Source organism: Aquarana catesbeiana, linkage group LG09 (assembly GCF_042186555.1).
Source record: "Aquarana catesbeiana isolate 2022-GZ linkage group LG09, ASM4218655v1, whole genome shotgun sequence".
NCBI classification, from domain to species: Eukaryota; Metazoa; Chordata; class Amphibia; order Anura; family Ranidae; genus Aquarana; species Aquarana catesbeiana.
The window spans coordinates 191,063,036-191,088,278 of record NC_133332.1 but is presented as its reverse complement, the minus strand read 5'-3'; the positions used below and the strand labels follow the sequence as shown (position 1 = coordinate 191,088,278).

Sequence of the window (25,243 nt, the reverse complement as noted above, 5' to 3'; positions counted from 1 at the left end):
TCTGGCCCTAGAGCAGTAATGACTAACCATGGCACCCCAGATGTTTTGGAACTACATTTCCCATGATGCTCATTCACGCTGCAGTGTAGTTGAGCATCATGGGAAATGTAGTTCCAAAACATCTGGGGTGCCAAGGTTTGCCATCACTGCCCTAGAGCCTCTGGCGGCGAGAATACACCAGTCACCAGATATCATTGATTTTTAGTGAGGTGTTGGGGTTGACGCTGTCTCCCTTTATGTGGATGACACCTTGCAGTATTTAGGGGGGACACTCGGAGAATCCTATAGGCAGTTGACTCTTATAGAGGCTTCTGGTGCATTATTAGGCTTTTCCATAATTGGAAGAAGTCAGTTGTTGTGCCATTGGATCCCCTGACTGCTCCTTTACCTGAATGTGCCCAGTCAATACAGAATTGTCTCCCCTTTTCGTTGTCTGGGTATTCAAGTGACCCCAGATCCTTCTCAATATATAGAACTAAATCTACTCCCACTCCTTCGTAAATTTAGGACAAAATGTGCTACTTGGTGCAAACTACTGTTGTCCATGGTCAGAAGGACTAATCTTATCAAAACGGTCTGGGACCCTCCATTGTTGTATCTTTTTAATGACACCCCCCCCCCCCCCCCCAACGCGTGGCCCGGATAAGCTTATCAAACCTACAATATGGTAAGAACCAGGGTGGTCTAGCCATTTCCCACTCTAGAGTATATTATCTTGTCTCCCAGCTACAGCAGATAGGAGGATTGGGCCATATAGATCCCTTAGACCCCATGTAATCTTCTCCTTCCAAGAGGATCGGGTGGTTACACTTTTTCCTACCTAAAAAGGCAGGATTCCCACATCTGGAATCTATGGCTCCAAAGATAGCTTTGCTTAGAACTATGGTGTCTTCTGTTAAATCTATGCTAGGGAAACAGTGTTTCTTCTCGCATACCCCACTTTGGCACAAATTCTAATTATAGGGAGGTACTAAATGCAAAGTGTTTCAAGAATGGGAAAGGATAGGGATTAGATATACATCTCAGCTGTATGCAGAGTCAATTCTTAAATCTTTTTCAGATCTACAATTAGAGTTTGCTCTTCCCCAAACCCAAATTTATAGATACTTACAATTGAGGCATGCTCTCCATTCCCAATCTCACTCTAAATTAATGTTTAACTAATCACCCTGTGATACAGGAGGTTCTTCTGGTTTCAGTATCGGCTTCTCAAAAACTCACTCATCTCCATCTATTACATAGGGTATATAGGACTCCAGTACAATTACATAAATGGGGGCATAGGAATACACCTATATGTCCAAAATGTGAGCAAGATCATGGTGATCTCATTCACATGCTTTGGAGATGTCCCAAGCATAACCATTATTGAAGTGAGGTTATTGATACAATATCACAACTATGTTTAAATTTTCCAGGGATCCCGTTGTCTGTTTGTTGGGTGCTTTGGAGGATAACCATCACCCCACAGGCACATACTGCGATCTTACATTTATTATATGAGGCCGCAAGCTTATTGCTTGCTACTGGATTGCTCCTCGGGTGCCCACCAGGAAACAGTGGGTAGAACACGTGTACAATATGCTCATTTGAAAAAAAATTTGATTTACCAACACAGAAATGTTCCTCAAAAATTTTATTTTAATGTGGCAACCATGGCTAGATGTGCCAGGTCTGGTGTAGCACCAGTTATCAGGGATAGCTCCATTCCAGGGTTCCTATGGGAGTATGGGTTTGATTGGTTCAGAGGAAAGTAGTCACTATAGGTCTGTATTAATGGAGGTCGTGTGAGTTTTTTCTTTTTTTGGATGTTCCAGCACTCTGGGACACACTACATAACTTTTATAGGAGAGAGGGAGAAAGAAAAGAAAGAAAAGAAAGAAAAGAAAGAAAAGAAAGAAAAGAAAGAAAAGAAAGAAAAGAAAGAAAAGAAAAGAAAAGAAAAGAAAAGAGAGGGAGGGGGAGAGGGAGAGAGATCTCTAATATATAATCTCTGCATACATATTCTTTTGATTGATTCCCATTCGGGGGAATATTTTATATATTTATTTACTAGTTTCTACTGTGTACCGATACAGTATATTACTTTAGGTTTGTACAATTTGTGATATGTAAGAATGGTTTCTACAATAAACGTTTTTTCTGATAAAAAAATATAAATTAAAAAAAAAAAATAAAAAAGTCGATTAACTGGAATAGTTCATTTAATGGTTCAAATTTAAATCCATGTGGATATGTGTGGTACACTGTCACAGTGTGTACAGCAGTTTTGGGTGCCATTCAAACATAGAATAGAAATATATATCTTGCAAGCATAACTTTTCACTCAAAACCACTTTGAGAAACTGTCTTTTTGATCTTCTGATTTTAACGCTCTTACCCGCGTTTAGCACAAACAATACCCTACATAAACTTGTAAGATAGATTGTCTGTCCCAAAGAACTAGTGTCAACATTTGTTAACTATACAAGTACATGGAGCCATTGCTTGGGACATTATATTTGGGTGTAATCCTTAAAAGGGGTTGTAATCCCTTGTTTTAGTTTTAATAATTATTTTTTTTTTTTTAAACTATAAAACATGTCTATACTTGCCTGCTCTGTGCAATCATTTTGCACAGAGCAGCCCTGATTCTCTTGTTTGCTCTGCTGGTGCTCCAGGCTCCTTCTCTTCATTAGGTGCCTCCATGGAAAGCCAATGACTCCTGCTACTATCAATCTGTCCAATGAGGAGAGAGACAGTGGCTGGAGAAGCTGCGCTCGTGTACATCGCTAGATCAGGTTTAGGTAAGAAAAATAAGGGGGTCTAGGGGGGAGCTGCAGCAAAGAAGGTTTTTCACCTTAATACATAGAATGCATTCATGTAAAAAACCTTGAGGCTTTACAACCGCTTTGAGGGGGATAATGTAGAGGTAGCAATTAAGCAGACCCTTGCATTTCAGTCTGCAAAAGCAGAATATTCACATAGTTCTATCCATGCCTAAGAAGTTATACAGAGTATTACTTAGGCCTCATTCATAGGGCCGTGTGAAATAATGTTTTATATGCTACTGACACCTCTAACAAGAATTTTTTTTTTCAGTCCGTGTGCATAGCTGCCCATAGCAAACCAGCAACCTAAACAAAGAAAATCCTCACCTTTTCGACACATGCTTAATTTGGGCATCTTTCCATGAGTAGCACTGTGCCGAAGGTTTACCACCCACTCAGGAATATTCAACTGAAAGAAAGATACACATTGTCAGGCACAATATAGCTACAATAGAACCAGTGATACACAGCATAAAAAGCTCAACAACTTCAAGTCAACATTTTCATTTTATAATTCAGAAAGAAGAAAGGAAGAAATAAATTAGAAAGACAGATAGAAGAAGATCTAAGCATTCTATATCTATACACACACACCCCAAAAGTTGTAGGCAGTTGTGAAAAAGATAATAAAATCCTTTCAAGTCAGCAAGCCAATGTTTTGGCCCACAAAAAAACTAAGCAAAACAAAAAAAAAAAAAAAAAACACACCCCACTGGATATTTGCCTGGGGACACATTGAATGCCTTCACCTGCCACTGTGCTCCTGCATCTTTAAGGAGTAATGGGTGCTGTCCAAGCACACCTGCCCTCAATGTATCCACGGCTATATGCTCCAACTTGGAGACTCTCAAACATAGGAGAAAGGACCGCACTTTACTGTGGAGCTTTGACAAGGCAGGACAGCCTCCACATATATTTGCATACATGTGCAAAATAAACCTCTGTTTTTACGCAAATTCTTAATGTCGTTTTAAACAGCGGAGAGGATGTTGGGGGTGAGGGGCTCCAAGTGCCTTTTTCAGGGAGGAAAGAATATGGTTGCAGCTCCCCATGCAATGCATCCCCAGTTTGTTTCCATGCAGATCTGACTTACTCCAGCTATTTGGTATCAAACTACCTACGGGGCACCTTTTTCCTACAGGTCCTTGTGACAAAGGACTGGTTTGGTCTGGGGACCGCACTGGACTGATTTAATCAGTCACTAGTAGTTAATAGGTGGTTAAATTATTGAAAGTATAAACACATACAGATCAAGCTAAAGCATTTGGGGGGGGGGGGGTTTTAGAGAATTGACTCCCCCTTCTACAGGGCTCACGTATAAACGTATACAATCATTGTTTGCGATGGATTGCTTAGTATGTGTACTTGTAAATCAAGAGTTGTGACATTGTGCTATTGCTGTGTTTGAGCAGCCAATACCCAGAATACCTGTCGATTTGAACTACCTTGGTCAGAAAATCAGAAAGCTTTCCCTTTTCCTCCGCCGTTGCCCATCCTTATTACAGAGAAGGAGCCAGTGAAGGATAGAGGTTGGAAGCCTATTCCAGTAGAAGAGAACGCAAAAGTATCCTCAGAGGAATATACTCCTGAAGAACCCTATGGTCCGAGTTATCTCAGACCTGAAAAATACCTGTGTGTATGTTCTTGTGAAAGTAGTCTGTACTTAAACACCTTCTGCTTTCCGGGTCCTTTACTTAAAAGGTTACAGTATTGGGATCAAAGCGCAAGCCAGTAACCAATTCTTCCCCTCACATCCTCATTTAAAGCATTGTTCTTCATCTCCTCATTTTCTTCAGCCAAAAAGTGACTGAGTAAAAGTATTTGGTTACCGCTTAACCACTTGAGCCCCGGACCATTATGCTGCCTAAGGACCAGAGGTCTTTTTCCAATTTGGCACTGCGTCGCTTTAACTTTTAATTGCGCGATCATGCAATGCTGTACCCAAACGAAATTTGCGTCCTTTTCTTCCCACAAATAGAGCTTTCTTTTGATGGTATTTGATCACCTCTGCAGTTTTTATTTTTTGCGCTACAAACGGAAAAAGACCGAAAATTTTGAAAAAAAAATGATATTTTCTACTTTTTGTTATAAAAAAAATCCAATAAACTCAATTTTAGTCATACATTTAGGCCAAAATGTATTCGGCCACATGTCTTGGGTAAAAAAAATGTCAATAAGCGTATATTTATTGGTTTGCGCAAAAGTTATAGCGTCTACAAACTAGGGTACATTTTCTGGAATTTACACAGCTTTTAGTTTATGACTGCCTATGTCATTTCTTGAGGTGCTAAAATGGCAGGGCAGTACAAAACCCCCACAAATGACCCCATTTTGGAAAGTAGACACCCCAAGGAAATTGCTGATAGGCATGTTGAACCCATTGAATATTTATTTTTTTTGTCCCAAGTGATTGAATAATGACAAAAAAAAAAAAAAATATTTACAAAAAGTTGTCACTAAATGATATATTGCTCACACAGGCCATGGGCCTATGTGGAATTGCACCCCAAAATACATTTAGCTGCTTCTCCTGAGTATGGGGATACCACATGTGTGGGACTTTTTGGGAGCCTAGCCGCGTACGGGACCCCGAAAACCAATCACCGCCTTCAGGATTTCTAAGGGTGTAAATTTTTGATTTCACTCTTCACTGCCTATCACAGTTTCGGAGGCCATAAAATGCCCAGGTGGCACAAACCCCCCCCAAATGACCCCATTTTGGAAAGTAGACACCCCAAGCTATTTGCTGAGAGGCATATTGAGTCCATGGAATATTTTATATTTTGACACAAGTTGCGGGAAAGTGACACTTTTTTTTTTTTTTTTTTTTTTTTGCACAAAGTTGTCACTAAATGATATATTGCTCACACAGGCCATGGGCATATGTGGAATTGCACCCCAAAATACATTTAGCTGCTTCTCCTGAGTATGGGGATACCACATGTGTGGGACTTTTTGGGAGCCTAGCCGCGTACGGGGCCCCGAAAACCAATCACCGCCTTCAGGATTTCTAAGGGCGTGAATGTTTGATTTTACTCTTCACTGCCTATCACCGTTTCGGAGGCCATGGAATGCCCAGGTGGCACAAAACCCCCCCAAATGACCCCATTTTGGAAAGTAGACACCCCAAGCTATTTGCTGAGAGGCATGGTGAGTATTTTGCAGCTCTCATTTGTTTTTGAAAATGAAGAAAGACAAGAAAAAACATTTTTTTTTTTTCTTTTTTCAAATTTCAAAACTTTGTGACAAAAAGTGAGGTCTGCAAAATACTCACTATACCTCTCAGCAAATAGCTTTGGGTGTCTACTTTCCAAAATGGGGTCATTTGGGGGGGTTTTGTGCCACCTGGGCTTTCCATGGCCTCCGAAACTGTGATAGGCAGTGAAGAGTGAAATCAAAAATTCACGCCCTTAGAAAGCCTGAAGGCGGTGCTTGGTTTTCGGGGTACCGTACGCGGCTAGGCTCCCAAAAAGTCTCACACATGTGGTATCCCCGTACTCAGGAGAAGCAGCAGAATGTATTTTGGGGTGTAATTTCACATATTCCCATGGCATGTTTGAGCAATATATCATTTAGTGACAACTTTGTGCAAAAAAAAAAAAAAAAAATTTGTCTCTTTCCCGCAACTTGTGTCGCAATATAAAATATTCCATGGACTCGACATGCCTCTCAGCAAATAGCTTGGGGTGTCTACTTTCCAAAATGGGGTCATTTGGGGGGGTTTTGAACTGTCCTGGCATTTTATGCACAACATTTAGAAGCGTATGTCACACATCACCCACTCTTCTAACCACTTGAAGACAAAGCCCTTTCTGACACTTATTGTTTACATGAAAAAGTTATTTTTTTTTGCAAGAAAATAACTTTGAACCCCCAAACATTATATATTTTTTTAAAGCAAATGCCCTACAGATTAAAATGGTGGGTGTTTCATTTTTTTTTTTCGCACAGTATTTGTGCAGCGATTTTTCAAACGCATTTTTTGGGGAAAAAACACACTTTTTTAAATTTTAATGCACTAAAACACACTATATTGCCCAAATGTTTCATGAAATAAAAAAGATGATCTTAGGCCGAGTACATGCATACCAAACATGACATGCTTTACAATTGCGCACAAACGTGCAGTGGCAACAAAATAAATACATTTTTAAAAGCCTTTAAAAGCCTTTACAGGTTACCACTTTAGATTTACAGAGGAGGTCTACTGCTAAAATTACTGCCCTCGATCTGACCTTCGCGGTGATACCTCACATGCATGGTGCAACTGCTGTTTACGTTTGACGACAGACCGCCGCTTGCGTTCGCCTTAGCGCAAGAGCAGGGGGCGACAGGGGTGCTTTTTTTTTTTTTTTTTTTTTTTTTTTTTTCTTTATTATTTTTTTGCTTTTTTATCTTATTTTTAAACTGTTCCTTTCATTTTTTTTTTTTTTTTTATCATTTTTATTGTTATCTCGGGGAATGTAAATATCCCCTATGATAGCAATAGGTAGTGACAGGTACTCTTTTTTGAAAAAATTGGGGTCTATTAGACCCTAGATCTCTCCTCTGCCCTCAAAGCATCTGACCACACCAAGATCGGTGTGATAAAATGCTTCCCCAATTTCCCAATGGCGCTATTTACATCCGGCGAAATCTAAGTCATAAAATGCTCGTAGCTTCCGGTTTCTTAGGCCATAGAGATGTTTGGAGCCACTCTGGTCTCTGATCAGCTCTATGGTCAGCTGGCTGAATCACCGGCTGCATTCTCAGGTTCCCTGTTGAGACAGGAGAGCCAGAGAAAAACACGGAAGACGGTGGGGGGGGGGGGGGGGCATTCCCTCCCACGGCTTGTAAAGGCAGTCTAGAGGCTAATTAGCCGCTAGGATTGCTTTTACATGAAAGCCGACCGCTGGCTGAAAAGAATGATACCAAGATGATACCTAAACCTGCAGGCATCATTCTGGTATAACCACTCAAAGTCGTGAATGGCGTACCTGAAGACAAAAAAATGGTTAACAATAAAGCACAGTAAAACGGTAAAGTATAAATAATTACATACCTGAAAAACAAACATGATAAAACATAATAACAATAAAACATTGCAGAATAGAATACAGTAAAAAAGAGCAGAACAATAGAGAGAGAGAATAGAGAGAGAGAACAATAAAACGACAACAATTTTTTTTTTTATTTTATATATATTTTTTTTTACACTTTTTTTGTAACTAACTTTTATAACGGTAACCGGTTCCAGGTTCGGGTCTCTCAAAATGCGATGGCATCTTGGGAGACCCTGTGAAAGTGTGCCTAGTCTGTGCAATGCTGTACCCTACGCTAATACTCAACTAGTGAATGGTAGCGTTCAAAACATTCACCAATGCAAAGACCAGGATTGTCAGGACAGGAGGGACAATGATAGCGGGTGTCACACCTATATCCGTGCTTGCTGCAGACACGACATCTTTTTTGGGGGGGTTCGTTGGGTAGGGGTACTCGGGAGGACATAAAGAAAATGCCTCTCATGCAGCCGACTGCATTTGGTTGGGGATGTGAATGGGGGAAGTACGGGCGCTGCAGAAGTGGTGGGTTCCCAATTAGGATTGGCGAATGCAGCAGGAAGGGCACTATGGGCACGACGGGCCTGTGTTTGTCTTCTTGGTGGCAGCGGGACACTACTTGTGCTTGCCACCTCACCAGCTTGAACTGCACTTATGGGACTCGCCACGTCACCAAGTGTTACTGCAGTGCTGGTTTGACTACGACCGGGGTGTACTAGGCCGCTGGTGCTTGCCAGTTCACCAAAACGCTACAAAAAAAACTGTTAGCGATCGCAGGGATCAGGCCTGACTCTGCGAACGCTGCAGTTATGCGTTTAGTGTTTTGTAAGTGACAGTGATCGATCGATACTGCACTTGGGTGGGCTGGGCTGGGCTGGGCGGAGGGGCAAAACGCAGGTGCTAGCAGGTATCTGGGCTGATCCCGCTAACACTGCGTTTTTGGGAACCCTAAACTGCTGGAGACGCTAGTATAGATCTGATCGGATCAGATATTGATCCGATCAGATACTATACCACTAAGGGAGGTGTATGGTGTGTGCGTGGGTGTTAGCGGTACTGGCGCTAATCTGACGCTGCCTGGGGCTGGTGCTTGCTAGTTCACCAAAACGCTACCAAAAAAACTGTTAGCGATCGCAGGGATCAGGCCTGACTCTGCGAACACTGCAGTTATGCATTTAGTGTTTTGTAAGTGACAGTGATCGATCGATACTGCACTTGGGTGGGCTGGGCCGGGCCGGGCGGAGGGGCAAAACGCAGGTGCTAGCAGGTATCTGGGCTGATCCCGCTAACACTGCGTTTTTGGGAACCCTAAACTGCTGGGGACGCCAGTATAGATCTGATCGGATCAGATATTGATCCGATCAGATACTATACCACTAAGGGAGGTGTACGGTGCGTGCGTGGGTGTTAGCGGTACTGGCGCTAACCTGACGCTGCCTGGGGCTGGTGCTTGCCAGTTCACCAAAATGCTACCAAAAAAACTGTTAGCGATCGCAGGGATCAGGCCTGACTCTGCGAACGCTGCAGTTATGCGTTTAGTGCCTTGTAAGTGACAGTGATCGATCGATACTGCACTTGGGTGGGCTGGGCGGAGGAGCAAAACGCAGGTGCTAGCAGGTATCTGGGCTGATCCCGCTAACACTGCATTTTTGGGAACCCTAAACTGCTGGGGACGCTAGTATAGATCTGATCGGATCAGATATTGATCCGTTCAGATACTATACCACTAAGGGAGGCGTATGCTGGGTGCGTGGGTGTTAGCGGTACTGGCGCTAATCTGACGCTGCCTGGGGCGACGCATATCACCGCCGGGCGATCGGGGGGCTAAACCTTTATTCGGTAATAAACGGCGGGTTCCCTGACACTATAAAAAAATAAACGAACTAACCAGCGTCACCCGTAACGGTTATACGGTGATCAGTGGTGAAAGGGTTAACTAGGGGGCAATCAAGGGGTTAAAACATTTATTAGATCGTATATGGGGGTCCCTGTCGCTATAAAATGCTGACGGCGAACCTAAATATTTACCTCACTAACTAGCGTCACCAGCGACACTAATACAGCGATCAGAAAAATGATCGCTTAGCAACACTGGTGACAGGGGGTGATCAAGGGGTTAAAACTTTATTAGGGGGGGTTAGGGGGGTATCCTAGACCTAAAGGGGGGTAATACTCACTGTTCCAACACTGTAACTGTCACAAACTGACACCAATGCAGTAATCAGAAAAAAAAAACAAAAAAAACAAAAAACTGCTGGTGTCAGTTTGTGACAGGGAGGGGGGGGTGATTGGGGGGGGATCGGGGGGCGATCGGGGGGGGGGGGAAATCGGGGTGTTTTGTATGCCTGGCATGTTCTACTGTGTTGTGTAGTGTTGGTGCACTCACATTGATGTCTTCTCTCCTCGGCGCTGCAACGGAATACCGAGCCGAGGAGAGATGACATAATTTCCTTTGCTGCTGTTTAGCATACAGCAGCAAAGGAAGTGATCTGATTGGCCGGCGGCGATCGCGAGGGGGGGGCCACGAACGGATGGCCTCCCCCTCATCTCCGATCGCCGGGGGACCAAACGGGACCGCCTCGGGCGGCGGGGGGGGGTCCGATCGGACCCCCCACCCGCGGGAGGCAAATCACGTACATGTACGTGATTTTGCCTGCCCGTGCCGCCTTGCCGACGTAAATCGGCGTGAGGCGGTCCTTAAGTGGTTAAAAAGATGGCTAGGCCCACGGTTCATTAACCTGCAGCTCCTACTTTGAAAAAGCATTCCCTTTTGACAATTTCAGGCCTTGGGCTCAAAAGCCTGAACACCCCAGTTGCAGTTCTTTAAGAAACCATGGACTCCAAAGTTCCCAGAGTCTGGGAACAAGTTTGCTTCACAATGAATGGGTGCTCCCACTCACTCAGGTAAAAGGGGATGTTTGCAGGCTTTTGCAGAAGGTTTGGGATACTGTGGACACATGGGTCTACAATATGGTAGCTTGCAACTACTAGCTGGAATTTCAGATCTTCCCTCTCCCTCCACGTTTTATGCAAGTATTATTTGAAACCACAGAGGATTTGCATTCTTGCAAATTCTCAGTCATCTTTCAAATCAAGAATTGATTCCACTCCCAGAGAACAAAATATTTTACTGTTTCTACACAAGCCTTTTCATGGTTCTGAAACCAAAACGGCAATGTTCATATCTTCTTGAATCTCTAGAGACTCAAGCTTTCTTATGCCCCGTACACACGGTCGGATTTTCCGGTGGAAAATGTCCGATCAGAGCGTGTTGTCGGAAATTCCGACCGTGTGTGGGCTCCATCGGACATTTTCTATCGGACATTTTCCATCGGATTTTCCGACACACAAAGTTGGAGAGCAGGAGATAAAATTTTCCGACAACAAAATCCGTTGTCGGAAATTCCGATCGTGTGTACACAAATCCGACGGACAAAGTGCCACGCATGCTCAGAATAAATAAAAAGATGAAAGCTATCGGCCACTGCCCCGTTTATAGTCCCGACATACGTGTTTTACGTCACCGCGTTTAAAACGATCGGATTTTCCGACAACTTTGTGTGACCGTGTGTATGCAAGAAAAGTTTGAGCCAACATCCGTCTGAAAAAATCCTAGGATTTTGTTGTCGGAATGTCCGAACAAAGTCCGACCGTGTGTACGCCCTATTACAGTGAGGAAGTTCAGAATGGAATCGGTTCAGTCCGTGGTGACCACTTTCCAACAGGGAGTCTTCTTACATTGGTGGATTTCAAACATGCCTTCCTGCATGTTCTGAGATTTCCAACTTCCCCATAAGTTTTGCGGTTGCAAGGAAAAAATAAAAATAAAAAAAAATTATCGCCTCTTCATGTTTTGACCTGGATGTTCAAACTATCCTCTGCTCACAGAGCCATTCATCAGGGTTTTGACCCTGGTTCTGGGTTTACTGCATGCCTGTGGGAATTCCTGATACAGGATACCTGCACAACTTACTTCAAAAAGAGCAACCTGCTTCAGTTGGCTTATTCCTAACCCAATGGTTGGAATATTTAGACATTACCCCGGATACAGTACTTCCAGACAAAATTTTGCCTCCCTAGGGTATAAAGTTTTGCCATTAGTGCTCTGGTGGTCCAGCTCAAGGTTCTGAAAACACCCCCAATTACAATAGCATGAGAGTTCTGGAAAAGTTGGTAGCATCTTTCGAGACCCTAGCCTTTTTCCACTGCCAATTTTCCAGTCCCCTGCAGCGGCATGGAACAGGAGGCTGTAGTTGGGATCCCTCACCATTGTTAAATCCCAGCACAAGTCTGTCTTTGGACTGGTGGTTTTCCATGCATATGCTGGAGATGGTAAAATACTTTTTTTATTTATCTTATAGGGTTTTAACGACAATCTCTAGTTAAGGGAATCTTTCTGTTTGGGTAGATCTCCAAAATGACCACACAGTTTGCCATCCACATAACATGGCCTTTTGGTGTTTCAGTTCTTTGCAAAGTTGGACAGGTTTGTCTCCAGCACCAAGAATCCTTAGGATTTGTAGTGGATGCTCTGGTGAAACCATAGACCAGTCAGCCCTAATTTAGGTCTTCAGCTAAAATAGCTTCTACCTTTTCTGCTTTGCAGGTTAGGGTGGAAATAATTCTTGTGTTTCTATCCCAGGTCTAACCCAGGAGAAATAGGCACTCTCACATTGTCAACAAGTTGGAGGATAACTCTTGGATCCCTGGATTGGCTCAACCTTCTGTCCTAAAGGCCAATATTCCTTACACTTTAATGTTCCTGGCTTAACAGCATGGCCGTTACTGCCAGAGGCTTTAGAAACTGAAGTTTCTGATCCAGCCATTCCTACCCTTCTAAAGGCTTGGCAGGTGAATTCAAGGAAGATTTGCCACGGATAAATAAACCAAAACAGATTGTAAAATAACTATCTTCAGGACAGAACGATGGCAGTAGCAGTATATTCAGATTTGTCCAAACAAGTGCAACCACATCATAAAAAAGGCACTCATGGCCCTTTGGCATTGCGGGCCATGTGTATAAACTGTGCTGGCTACTGTCTGCTATTACTGAGGGTATTCTGTTCTAACTTTAGTCTGGGTGATTATGCCTGGCATTCAATGTGAGACGGGCCCCATGATACTAACAACTTACGCACGCTGCAGCAAAAAGAAAAAAAAAAGAAAAGGGGAAAGGGATAAGACGTTTGAGCTTTTATTTCTCTGCCTTTAGAGATAGAGATAATGCTCGCTGCAGCTCAAAGAAGCTGCTCCTACAGGTGTTTGAGCTTTTTTCTCTGCCTGGTAACGCCCCTCCATGTTAGCCAATGTGTCCATGCACACTATAGGTGGTTTCAAGAATATGAGCTTACAGGCAGAAAACCCCAAAGGGTTGGGGTTTTTTTTTTTCTGTCTGTAAGCTCAAATGCCTGTAGGAGCAGTTTCTTGGAGCTCCAGTGTGCATGAGCCCCAAGGCTGTGGCTGTTTTTACGTTATTTATTTTGCTGGGTTTCTTGTGCTCTTTGCCCTGTTAGGATTTTTCTTCTATGGTGGCTCCCAGATGTGATCATGTTGTTCGTTTGTTGTGAACAGTATTACTAGGTTCCACAAAGATAAAAAACAAAAACAAAAAAAATTAACAAATGCAGCACACAGGTGAGATAACGCGACCAGACTGGAGCAGCCTAAAAATAGTCAGCATAGGTGTTAGGAGGGTGGAGGGGCATTTTTAAGGCTGGGTTCACACTATTTCAAACTGGATGCACCGAACCTCTCCTGCGTGCCGCTCCAAAAGGCAGTGTGAACCCAGCCTTAAGCTAATGTACATTTACGTTGCCGGTTAAATGTGGTATTCCAGGATGATGTCCAAGAAATATCTCCTAAACCTACACGGTTTAGGAGATATTTGCAAAAAGACAGGCACCGCTGTCTATGGCGCATGCGCCGTAGACAGCGGCGCGCAGGCGCACTGAGCATGCTGCTGCTAACGGCGATATGCTGTTAGTGGCAGCTCCTGTGTGCATCGTCATCACGGCTCCGGCCAATCACAGCGCCGGAGCCGCGATACCCGGAAAGAAGATGGACGCTCTGTAGCAGAGGGGACAGCAGTGACATCGTAGGCTCCTGTGTCAGGTAAGTGACACATAATGGGCTACTATGCGATGCATAGTAGCCCATTATGCTTTACCTTTGCAGGGAAAACTTAGAGGAAGTAAATTAACGCTCCCTCTCAGCCGGTGATGTTCTCTTCCAGTCCCACCTTCCAGCCTCTGAATGAGAGCAAGTCAGAGGTCAGGGTTAGAGATCATCTGTCGGGGGGAGATCACTCCTGACAGAATGCATTCCTTTCCACACTGGTGCCGAGTGCAGGTGCACACTCTGCACCCTGCTGCAGCTCTGCGTGTATGCTGTGTGATCTGGGCATAGTCTCAGCTCAGCTGTTATTTTAAATTGCTGCTCTGATCGGACAGGCACGATCAGGAGCTAGCGGCATGTCGGGTCACAATCTACCTGTCAGATGCCCGCAATCAACAGGTAGATCCGCGACTGACAGGTTGCCAACCCCACTCGAAATCATCTTCACATGAAACTCTTAATCTCTTCTCCCATGAAACTTCCTTTGAAAATCACTCAATACCAATGCACCGCCACCCTAAATTGAAAATACACTCACCCTTTCCTTTGCCTGTCTGTCAAGATAGGCATTTTCACTTTGAGAATTTATGGATGGCTCCAAAGTAATGACCACCAATTACCTTTCCTTATTCCTCTGGCTTCATAGCATCCCCACAAATTTCCCTGTCACTGCTGCAGCTCATGCCAATCCTATGCTCACACACTCCACCTTAAGTTTTCACAACCGTCCTTCCTGTATAGACCTTCCAAGCCATCTCTTCTCCAGGTTGTTATCCTCCACACCAATGTTCCGTCAGAATGAATTTGTCCTCGAAGGCCCAGCTTTCAAGTCTTCATTTTCTTGTTGTGGTCGTAGGCCTGAGAGACAGGCCGACAGATCCAAGGCATGTTCTCCTGCTTTGGCAATGGCTCTTGTCAGCAGTATGAGCACTTCCTAGGCTATTAGCAGGGGTTAAATGGCAACTTTTGGCCCAGGGGGAAAGTACAACCCAGAGGTTGTCTCCCTCTTCCCTGCCTCCTCCCAACCACCATCCCAGGCTGAAGCTCTGCCCCAAGCACTCTCTGCTCACTGGGCAGGTCGGACAGGACAGTGCCTGCTGCACCAACTCTGGTTCCCCAACTGGTCTGCAGGGGGGAGCTTGGGCAGCTCAGTCAGGGCAGGCCTGGGGGAGAAGAGCCTCTGACTGGGCACAGAGACTGCCTCTGATCGGACATGGTGTACACCATCCATGCCGGGGGGGGGGGGGGGGGGGGGGCTCTGTCCTCATCTTGCACTTAGGACACCGGCAATTAATTTTTACTCTTCACCAGGCCTTTAGGCATGTCTGTGGTGGAAGCAGTGTACAGTAAACACATCACACCAAAAGCTCTGAAAAAACCTTTCCGAAGAATAATAAGTACACAAAAAGGGATGATTGCTCATATATGCACACACAATTATATATGAAAGTCCCAGGTTCCACCAAAGTCTTAACAGCACAATTGGTCCTACAACTCCTGGTGTGATATGGAGGCTGAAAAATGTCAGTACACATACCCATTGCTGTGTCCTGGGCAAAAGTACATGGATGAGCCAAGGGAAAGAGGAAACACTGTGACCACTGTGAAGCTTATAAAGCAGCAGTGGCAGGAAATCCATCAAAGAAATGGGCATCCTATGTAAGTACAGGATGCTGGAAGTAATGTCGGGGGCCAGGCTGTGAGCCAGAAGTGATGTAAGCAATGGTCTCAGCAACATGGGCGGAGGCCAGGAACCTTTGCTTACTAAGGCTAACGTGTATCAAAGCAAAGTGCTTCTTTCAAAAGATGAAGTATTGGCGGAAGCAGGGCAGCATCAAAGCAGCCCGGGGGGGGGGCAATTGCCTCCTTGCCCAGTCCGCCCCTGGCTATTAGACATTGGGCTTAGTTAGCTCGTATATTCCTGCTGCAAATTATATCATGTGAATCACAATGTAAAACATTTTTGGCCTCAACATTCTAATATTTTACAAACATATGATCAATATTTTACTATGGAATGTAAGAATAACCTCACCTCATTAGCTAGTCGTCTTAAAGGAATAATTATTGTCTTCTGTTTATTTTCTGTGATAATATTTACAAACCTAAAAAAACAGAAGAAACAAAAAACCCAAATCACAAATTGCACAAACCCACACACAGTGCCTTTAAAAAAGTATTCATAACCCTTTGAAATGTTCCACATGTTGTCATGTTACAACCAAAAATGTAAATGTATTTCTTTGGATTTTATGCGATAGACCAACACAAAGTGGCACATAATTGTGAAGTGGAAGGAAACTGATAAATGCTTTGCAGACTTTACAAATAAATACCGTATCTGAAAAGTGTGGCATGTGATAGACTCACCTGGGACAAAGGCTCCCTCCCACCCCCAAGTCGATACTTTGTAGAGCCACCTTTAGCTGCAATTACAGCTACAAGTCTTTTTGGGGATGTCTCTACCAGCTTTGCACATCTAGGAGAGTGACATGTTTGGCCATTATTCTCTTCAAAATAGCTCAGAATGGATGGGTAGCGTCTGGCAACAGCAATTTTCAAGTCTTGCCACAGATTCTCAATTGGATTTAGGTCTGGACATTGATTGGGTCATGCTAACACATAAATATGCTTTGATCCAAGCCATTACATTGTAGCTCTGGCTGTATGTTTAGGGCTGTTGTCCTGCTGGAAGGTGAACCTCCTCCCCAGTCTCAAAGTCTTTTTTTTTTTTTCTTCTAAGATTGCCCTGTATTTGGCTTCATCCATCTTCCCATCAACTGACCAGCTTCCCTGACCATGCTGAAGAAAAGCATCCCCACAACATGATGCTGGCACCACCGTGTTTCAAGGTAGGGATGGTGTGTTCAGGGTGATGTGCAGTGTTAGTTTTCCGCCACACATAGCATTTTGCTTTTAGGCCAAAAAGTTCAATTTTGGTCTCATCTGACCAGAGCACCTTCTTCCATGTGTTTGCTGTGTCCCCCACATGGCTTCTCGCAAACTGTAAACGGTAATTCTTATGGCTTTCAACAATGGCTGTCTTCTTGCCACTCTTCCATAAAGCTACTTTCACACTGGGGCGGGGGGACATTTTAGCTTATCGACCGCTAGCGGGGTGCTTTTAACCCCCACTAGCAGCCGAGTAAAGGGTTAAAAACGCCCGTAAAGCACCGCTCTCGAAGCGCTTTGGCAGCAGTGCCCATTGATTCCAATGGCAGGAGCGGTGTATACACTGCACCCGCACCGCCCAAAAGATGCTGCTTGCAGGACTTTTTCTAATGTCCCGCAAGCGCACTGCCCCAGTGTGAAAGCACTCGGGCTCTCACACTGGGGCTGCAGGGGAGGAGTTTTTTTAGGCGCTGTACAGGGGCTATTTTTAGCTCAAACGCGCCTGAAAAAACAGCCCACTGTGAAAGGGGTCAAAAGGCCAGATCTGTGGAGCGCACAACTAATATATGTCCTGTGGACAGATTCTCCGGCCTGAGCTGTGGATCTCTGCAGCTCCTCCAGAGTTACCATGGGCCTCTTGGCTGCTTATCTGGATTAATGCTCTCCTTGCCTGGTCAAACAGTTTAGAGGGACGGCCATGTCTTAGTAGGTTTGCAGTTGTGCCATACTCTTTCCATTTTCGGATAATGGATTGAACAGTGCTTCGTGAGATGTTCAAAGCTTGGGATATTTATTTTTTTATAGAACCAAACCCTGCTTTAAACTTCCCCACAGCTTTATCCCTGACCTGTCTGGTGTGTTTCTTGGCCTTTGTGATGCTGTTTGTTCACTAAGGTTCTCTAACAAACCTCTGAGAGCTTCACAGAACAGCTGTATTTATACTGAGATTAAAATTACACACAGTTGGACTCTATTTACTAAATTAGGTGACTTCTGAAGGCAATTGGTTCCACTAGATTTTAGTTAGGGGTATCAGAGTAAAGGAGGCTGAATACAAATGCACGCCACAATTTTCACATATTTGTAAAAAAATTTGAAAACCATTGATCATTTTCCATCCGATAGATATAGATATATAGATAAGACAAGTGTGTCTTGCCTACAGTCAAGCATGGTGGTGGGAGTTTCATGGTCTGGGGCTGCATGAGTGCTGCCGGTACTGGGGAGCTACAGTTCATTGAGGGAACCATGAATGCCAACATGTACTGTGACATACTGGAGCAGAGCACGATTCCCTCCCTTCAGAGACTGGGCCGCAGGGCAGTATTCCAACATAACAACTCCAAACACACCTCCAAGATAACCACTGCCTTGCTAAAGAAGCCAAGGGTAAAAGGTGATGGACTGGCCAAACATGTCTCCAGACCTAAACCCTATTGAGCATCTGTGGGGCATCCTCAAACGGAAGGTGGAGGAAAGCAAGGTCTCTAACACCCACCAGCTCTGTGATGTCGTCATGGAGGGGTGGAAGAGGACTCCAGTGGCAATCTGTGAAGCTCGGGTGAACTCCATGCCCAAGAGGGTTAAGGCAGTGCTGGAAAATAATGGTGGCCACACAAAATATTGACACTATGGGCCCAATTAGGACATTTTCACTTAGGGGTGTACTCACTTTTGTTACCAGCGGTTTAGACATTAATGGTTGTTTGAGTTAACAGCAAATTTACACTGTTATACAAGCTGTACACTCACTACTTCTTCAGCGTTGTCAGATAAAAAGATATAATAAAATAATTACAAAAACGTGAGGGGTGTACTTTTGATGTATATCAAAAATGGTAAAAAAAAAAAAAAAAAAAAAAAAAAAGCCACAAGAGACAGCTTGGGACAAGTACTTTATTAAAAAATAAAAATGTCCAGCGATGTTCATTCATCTTCTATCACACCGCCCGACGGACCGTGGCAAGGGGGGCAGGGTCACCCGTTTAAGTCACTGGGTGGCCCAACCCTAAGCTATATAAGAACTGTCACAGAGAAGAAGCGTTAGTCGGCGGGAGCCTCCCATGCAGGTGGAACGGTTGTGGCTTTTTTTTTTTTCTCCATCGGGCGGTGTGATAGAAGATGAATGGACATCGCTGGACATTTTTAGTTGTTAATAAAGTACTTGTCCCAAGCTGTCTTGTCTTTTTTTTACCATTTTTGACACTTTTTTTGTGAAATAGTAGGGGTACAATGTACCCCATTACCAATTCACATAGGGGAGAAGCTGGGATCTGGGGGTCCCCCTTGTTAAAGGAGGCTTCCAGATTCTGATAAGCCCCCCCCGCATACCCCCACAACCACCGGGAAAGGGTTGTGGGGATGAGGCCCTCGCCCTCATCAACATGGGAACAAGGTCCTTTGGGGTCAGACTCCAAAGCACCCTCCCTATGTTGGAGGACATGTGGCCTGGTACGGTTCAGGAGGGGGGGTGGGTGCTCTCCCCAGACATAACTGCCTTTTATCCCTGTTTACTTTAGCCTGTGACCCCAAGACTGCTCCTGTGATCCTCATGTATCCTGATCAGTGACTCCATACACTCCTTGCTAGCATCCGGTCTTCCTTTACCACCATGTCTCCCTCTGCATTTCATTTTCCTGCTCCTCTGCACCAGTGTTTCCCTATGAGTTCCAAACAGCCTCTCATTAACAGCACTTGTGCCTCTCTGTGCTCTCCTACACTACTTCAGAGCAGCACAAGGGGTCTCACCTGCAGTGTAAAATATTTACCTCTCTTCTGGTGAAGATCAGCTAGTACCTTAGAGTTAGCAACTCAGCCCTTCTCAGGGCTCTAACCACAGAAGAAGAAAGAGTATGTGTCAGAAAAAAGTTACATGCAGATTGTGACCTGCTGCTAAATAAATTCAAATATCGAGAGTACAAATATACAGTTTGAAGCTGAAGCTTATATTTTTGCCTTTCCTAGTTCCACCATTTCACCCTTGTCACCATCTTTAAATAAATTTTGTTTTATTTACATACCATATTTTTGAGACAGTGACATCATTCTGTCTATGGGATGCCGGCAGATCACAGCTGAAGGGAGGGGCCAGCAGGGTGCTGAACAGAGCTGCCTGAAACATGACAGCACCGTGCCCTAATAAGTCTCTGCATGATGTAAACAGTGCCTTTGCTTTTGGGAAGAATTGTGCAAATGCTTTGATGTATGGGTGTCTATCTGGAGTAGGTGTCCTTTGGTAATGAGTATTAGCATGGAGGATGCTTTAAGCAACACCCAAATGTGTTCTCTACTCAGGAAAGGAGGCGAGTTCTATCTGACTTGCTGCAGTTTCTAATGCACAAGGTAAAAGGCTCACAGTGTGCAGCAAACTTAGAACAGGCTATTTCAGTACAGAAAAATAATCTGTACAACTGTGCATGAAAGAAGGGAAGGCTGAAGTTCAGATTTACTCTTAACAATACAAAGTATGAACATACAGACTCAAAAGGTGCTAATTATATACCAACCTGACAAGTGCCAACCCATAAAGTGAGGCAAGTTCTTGTTCCCCCATTCCTCCATTCACATCAAGAATTTTGCAGCGAACGAGGTCAGCAGTGCATTCCACAGCAAGCGGTATACTGTTTCCATATCTATAAATAAGGAAAAATTATATATAGAATACCTCAGAGGGAACACTACATCAGGCTATCAAGGTGAATACATACATACTTAGTCACAAGTTCACAGCTAACCGAAAGATTTATGGTCCATGAAAGCTTTAAGATTCCTTGTGCAAACAAACTTCCCAGATCTGCATAATAATCAAGTAATTACTGCACAGTAATCAAGGTTTGGTAGTTCTCTTCTTGTGCAGCCTTATGTTCTACACGAGCTACCATTGTTAGGCTTTAATAGGCTTAAGAGTGATAATAAAGGCTTTTTTATCTGTATGCATGAAGGTAAAAAACCTTCAGTATGCAGCTCACCCCCCCCACCCAATACTTACTGGAGAGTAGCTGCTCTCCTGGGTCTCTACCTCATTGGCTCCCGCTGCTGCCAATCACAGCCAGCAAGGAGGGAGTCTTACAGACACACACACACACAGCAGGGCTTGGGAGCAAGCATGCACGAGTGCCCCCATAGCAAGCAGCTTGCAATGGGGGCATTTAAAATAGGGGAGGAGCCAGGTGCGCCCACAGGAAACCCAAAAAGAGAAGAAGAAGAGGAGGATCAGGATTGCACAGAGCAGGCAAGTAGAATATGTTTGTTTCTGGGCCAGTTCACACCACATGCAGTCCAGTGTGGTTTTTTCGGCACCAAAAATACATGGTAGGTTATATGGTTTTCAATGGCATAGTTCACACCAGTGCTTGCACTTCAAGTGCATTCCATTTCCAGAGAAAAAAAAAAAAAAAAAAAAGGAACACCACACTGCATTTTTCCTGCATTGGACCACTGTAAAACACCTTGTACCTGTCCTTAAAGTGTACAGTGGATCTAAAAGTCTACACACCTCTGTTAAAATGTCAGGTGTATGTGATGTAAAAAAAAAATATATATATATTAGGGTTGTCCCGATACCACTTTTTTAGGACCGAGTACAAGTACCGATACTTTTTTTCAAGTACTCGCCGATACCGATTACCGATACTTTTTTTTTTAATGTCACGTGACAGTTTTTTTTTTTGCTATTTTTTTTTGGGGGGGGGGGGTGAACAATGTATGTGTGTGTGTTTTTTTTTGTTTTTTTTTACAATTTTTATTTTTTACAATAATATTTTTTTTATTCTTTATTTTTTTTTTTTTTTTTTTTTTTAAATCAGCCCTGTTGGGGGGCTTTGGTGAGATATCAGGGGTCTTAACAGACCTCTGATATCTCCCCCTTGAGACAGAGACAGAGGATAGAGATTCCCCAGTCCCTTTCTCTGCAGCGTCAGCTGCACTGAGAATGAATGGAGAGAAGACAGCGGCTCCTCTCCATTCATAAACTGACACATAGTAATCACAGGAGATTACAATGTTTCAGTTATGTGAATGGACAGAGTCAGCTAACTCTATCCATACACGAAGGAAGGAGGGGGAGGACGAAGGAACTGAGGGGGAGAGCGGAGGGGACAGATAAGGAGAGAGGAACGGAGGGGGAGTACGGAGGGGGACAGATAAGGAGAGAAGAATGCAGGGGACAGCAGAGAGGCACAGAGGAAAGGAGGGGGCACGGAGGAGGATGAAGTGACAGTCAGCTGTGAGCGATCACCGCTGTATTCACTAAGCAGCTGAAAGCCGGCGGGGGGAGAATGTTGTAACTCCCCCACGCGCCGATCACAGCTGACTCTCAAGGTATCGGGGGAAGCATCGGGAGCATTTGCCCGAGTACAAGTACTTGGGCAAATGCTCGGTGCCGATACTAGTGTCGGTACAACCCTAATATATATATATATATATATATATATATATATATATATATATATATATATATATATATATATATATATATATATATATATATATATATATATATATATATCGTATTTATCGGCGTATAACACGCACCCCAAGTTTAGGAGAGAATTTTAAGGAAAAAAAATTTTTAGGAGGGAAGTTTAAGGAAAAAAAAACTTACATTAAAATGCCCATCAATGCAGCCTTATCTGTCCATCTGCAGCCTTTTCAGTGTCAGTGCAGCCTTGTCAGTGCAGCCTTGCCCGTGCAGCCTTGCCCCAGTGCAGCCTTGCCCCAGTGCAGCCTTGCCCCAGTGCAGCTTCGTTAGTGCAGGTCTGCCCCAGTCCAGCCATGTCAGTGCAGCTTTGTGCACTCGGTGTAGATTCAAAAAAATGGCGCCGAGACTGCAGGGAGCCGAGATACACATACTCGAGTGTTCTCGGCTTTTTCCGGCGCCGCCGTCACGCCCAGTCCCGCCCCTGGACCTCTGTTATGTCCATCATAGGGCGGGACTGGGCGAGACTGTGAGCGGCACCGAAAAAAGCCGAGAACACTCGGGTATGTGTATCTCGGATCCGACAAGAGCCGAGATACACATACCCGAGTGTTCTCGGCGCTGCTCACAGTCACGCCCAGTCCCGCCCTATGATGGACATAACACAGGTCCAGGGGCGGGACTGGGCGTGACGGCGGCGCCGGAAAAAGCCGAGAACACTCGAGTATGTGTATCTCGGCTCCCTGCAGTCTCGGCGCCATTTTTGAATCTACCCACGGCTGTGTATGTCGGCGGCGACCGCGGCAATTGCCGCGATCGCTCCGATGACACAGAAATCGGCGGGGATCGGCCTATAACACGCACCCACGATTTTCCCCTGATTTTCAGGGGAAAAAAGTGCGTGTTATAGGCCGATAAATACGGTATATATATATATATCTATATATAGATATATAGATATATAGATATATAGATAGATAGATAGAGACAAAGAAATAATTTCAGAACTTTTTCCACCTTTAATGTGACCTATAAACTGTACAACTCAATTGAAGAACAAACTGAAATCTTTTACAGTACGTGGAGGGAAGTAAAAATAAAATAAATGGTTGCATAAGTCTGCACACTCTAAACTACAAATACTTTGTTGAAGCTTTTGATTTTATTACAGCACTCAGTCTTTTTGGATATGAGTCTATCAGCATGGCACATCTTGACTTGACATAATTTACCCACTCTTCTTTGCAAAAACACTCCAAATCTGTCAGATTGCGAGGGCATCTCCTGTGCACAGCACTATTAAGATCACCCCCACAGATTTTCAAATCGGATTCCTTTGTTGATTTAGATGTATGCTTTGGGTCGTTGTCATGCTGAAAGATGAAGTTCCTGTTCAGCTTTCTAGCAGAAGCCTGAAGGTTTTGTGCTAATATTGACTGGTACTTCGAACTGTTCATAATTCCCTCTACCTTAAGGCCCCTGTTCCAGTTGAAGAAAAACAGCCCCAAAGCATGATGATGCCACCACCATGCTTCACGGTGGGTATGGTGTTCTTTTGGTGATGTGCAGTGTTGTTTTTGCACCAAACATTTCTTTTGGAACTATGGCCAAAAAGTTCAACCTTGGTTTCATCAGACCATAACACATTTTCCCACATGCTTTTGGGAGACTTCAGATGCGTTTTTGCAAAATTTAGCCAGGCTTGGATGTTTTTCTTCGTAAAAAAAGGGTTCCGTCTTGCCACTCTAGCCATAGCCCAGACATATGACGAATACGGGAGATTGTTGTCACATGTACCACACAGCCAGTACTTGCCAGATATTCCTGCAGCTCCTTTAATATTGCTGTAGGCCTCTTGTCAGCCTCCCTGACCAGTTTTCTTCTGGTCTTTTCATCAATTTTGGAAGGACATCCAGGTCTTGGTAATGTCACTGTTGTGCCATATTTTCTCCACTTGATGATTACTGTCTTCACTGTGTTCCATTGTATACCTAATGCCTTGGAAAAATTCTTTTGTACACGTTTCCTGACTGATACCTTTTAACAATGAGATCCCGCTGATGTTTTGGAAGCTCTCTGCGGACCATGGCTTTTGCTGTAGGATGAGACTAAGAACATGTCAGGAAAGACCTACGAGAACAGCTGAACTTTATTTGGGGTTAATCAGAGGGACTTTAAATGATGTCAGGTGTGTACTGACTCCTATTTACCATGCGTTTGAACGCGATTGCTTAATTCTGAACACAGCTACATCCCCAGTCATAAGAGGGTGTGCACACTTATGCAACAATATTATTTTAGTTTTTTATTTTTACTCCCCCCCCCCCTAAAAGATTTCAGTTTGTTTCTCAACCGAGTTGTACAGTTTATAGGTCACATTTAAAGGTGGAAAAAGTTATGAAATTATTTATCTTAGTCTCATTTTTTTACAGAACAGAAAGCTGACATTTTAACAAGGGTGTGTAGACTTTTTATATCCACTGTAAGTCCACCCTAAAACTAAAATCTCTGCATCTACAGACATGCACATTCTAACACTAACCCAACTAGCCCTGTAAAGAAGAAATCTCTACACATACCTTTTTTTAAGCCGATCCGACCTGATCTCCAGCGGTTAAAGCTCTGCACAGGACACAGCTGAGAAAGGCTGTAAAACGAATGAGGTGTGACGTCACCCATATGCCCCGTACAGACGATCGGACATTCCGACAACAAAATCCTGGACTTATTTCCGACGGATGTTGGCTCAAACTTGTCTTGCATACACACGGTCGCACAAATGTTGTCGGAAATTCCGAACATCAAGAATGTGGTGACGTACAACACGTACAACGAGCCGAGAAAAATGAAGTTCAATAGCCAGTGCGGCTCTTCTGCTTGATTCTGAGCATGGAATTTTGTGCGTTGGAATTGTGTGCACACGATCCGAATTTCCGACAGCGGATTTTGTTGTCGGAAAATTTGAGAACCAG

General features: G+C 44.0%; 1 protein-coding gene across 1 annotated transcript in view; it reads right to left on the bottom strand.

Moving 5' to 3' along the window:
- Window positions 1-25,243, bottom strand: part of LAS1L (LAS1 like ribosome biogenesis factor) — a 151,747-nt gene that overhangs the window by 123,737 nt on the left and 2,767 nt on the right. The window contains exons 2-4 of the mRNA XM_073599454.1: window positions 20,362-20,487; window positions 15,999-16,068; window positions 3,138-3,219 (exon numbers count right to left, since the gene is read on the bottom strand). Of these exons, the coding sequence (XP_073455555.1) occupies window positions 3,138-3,219; window positions 15,999-16,068; window positions 20,362-20,487 (278 nt within the window). The remainder of the gene's footprint in view (window positions 1-3,137; window positions 3,220-15,998; window positions 16,069-20,361; window positions 20,488-25,243) is intronic.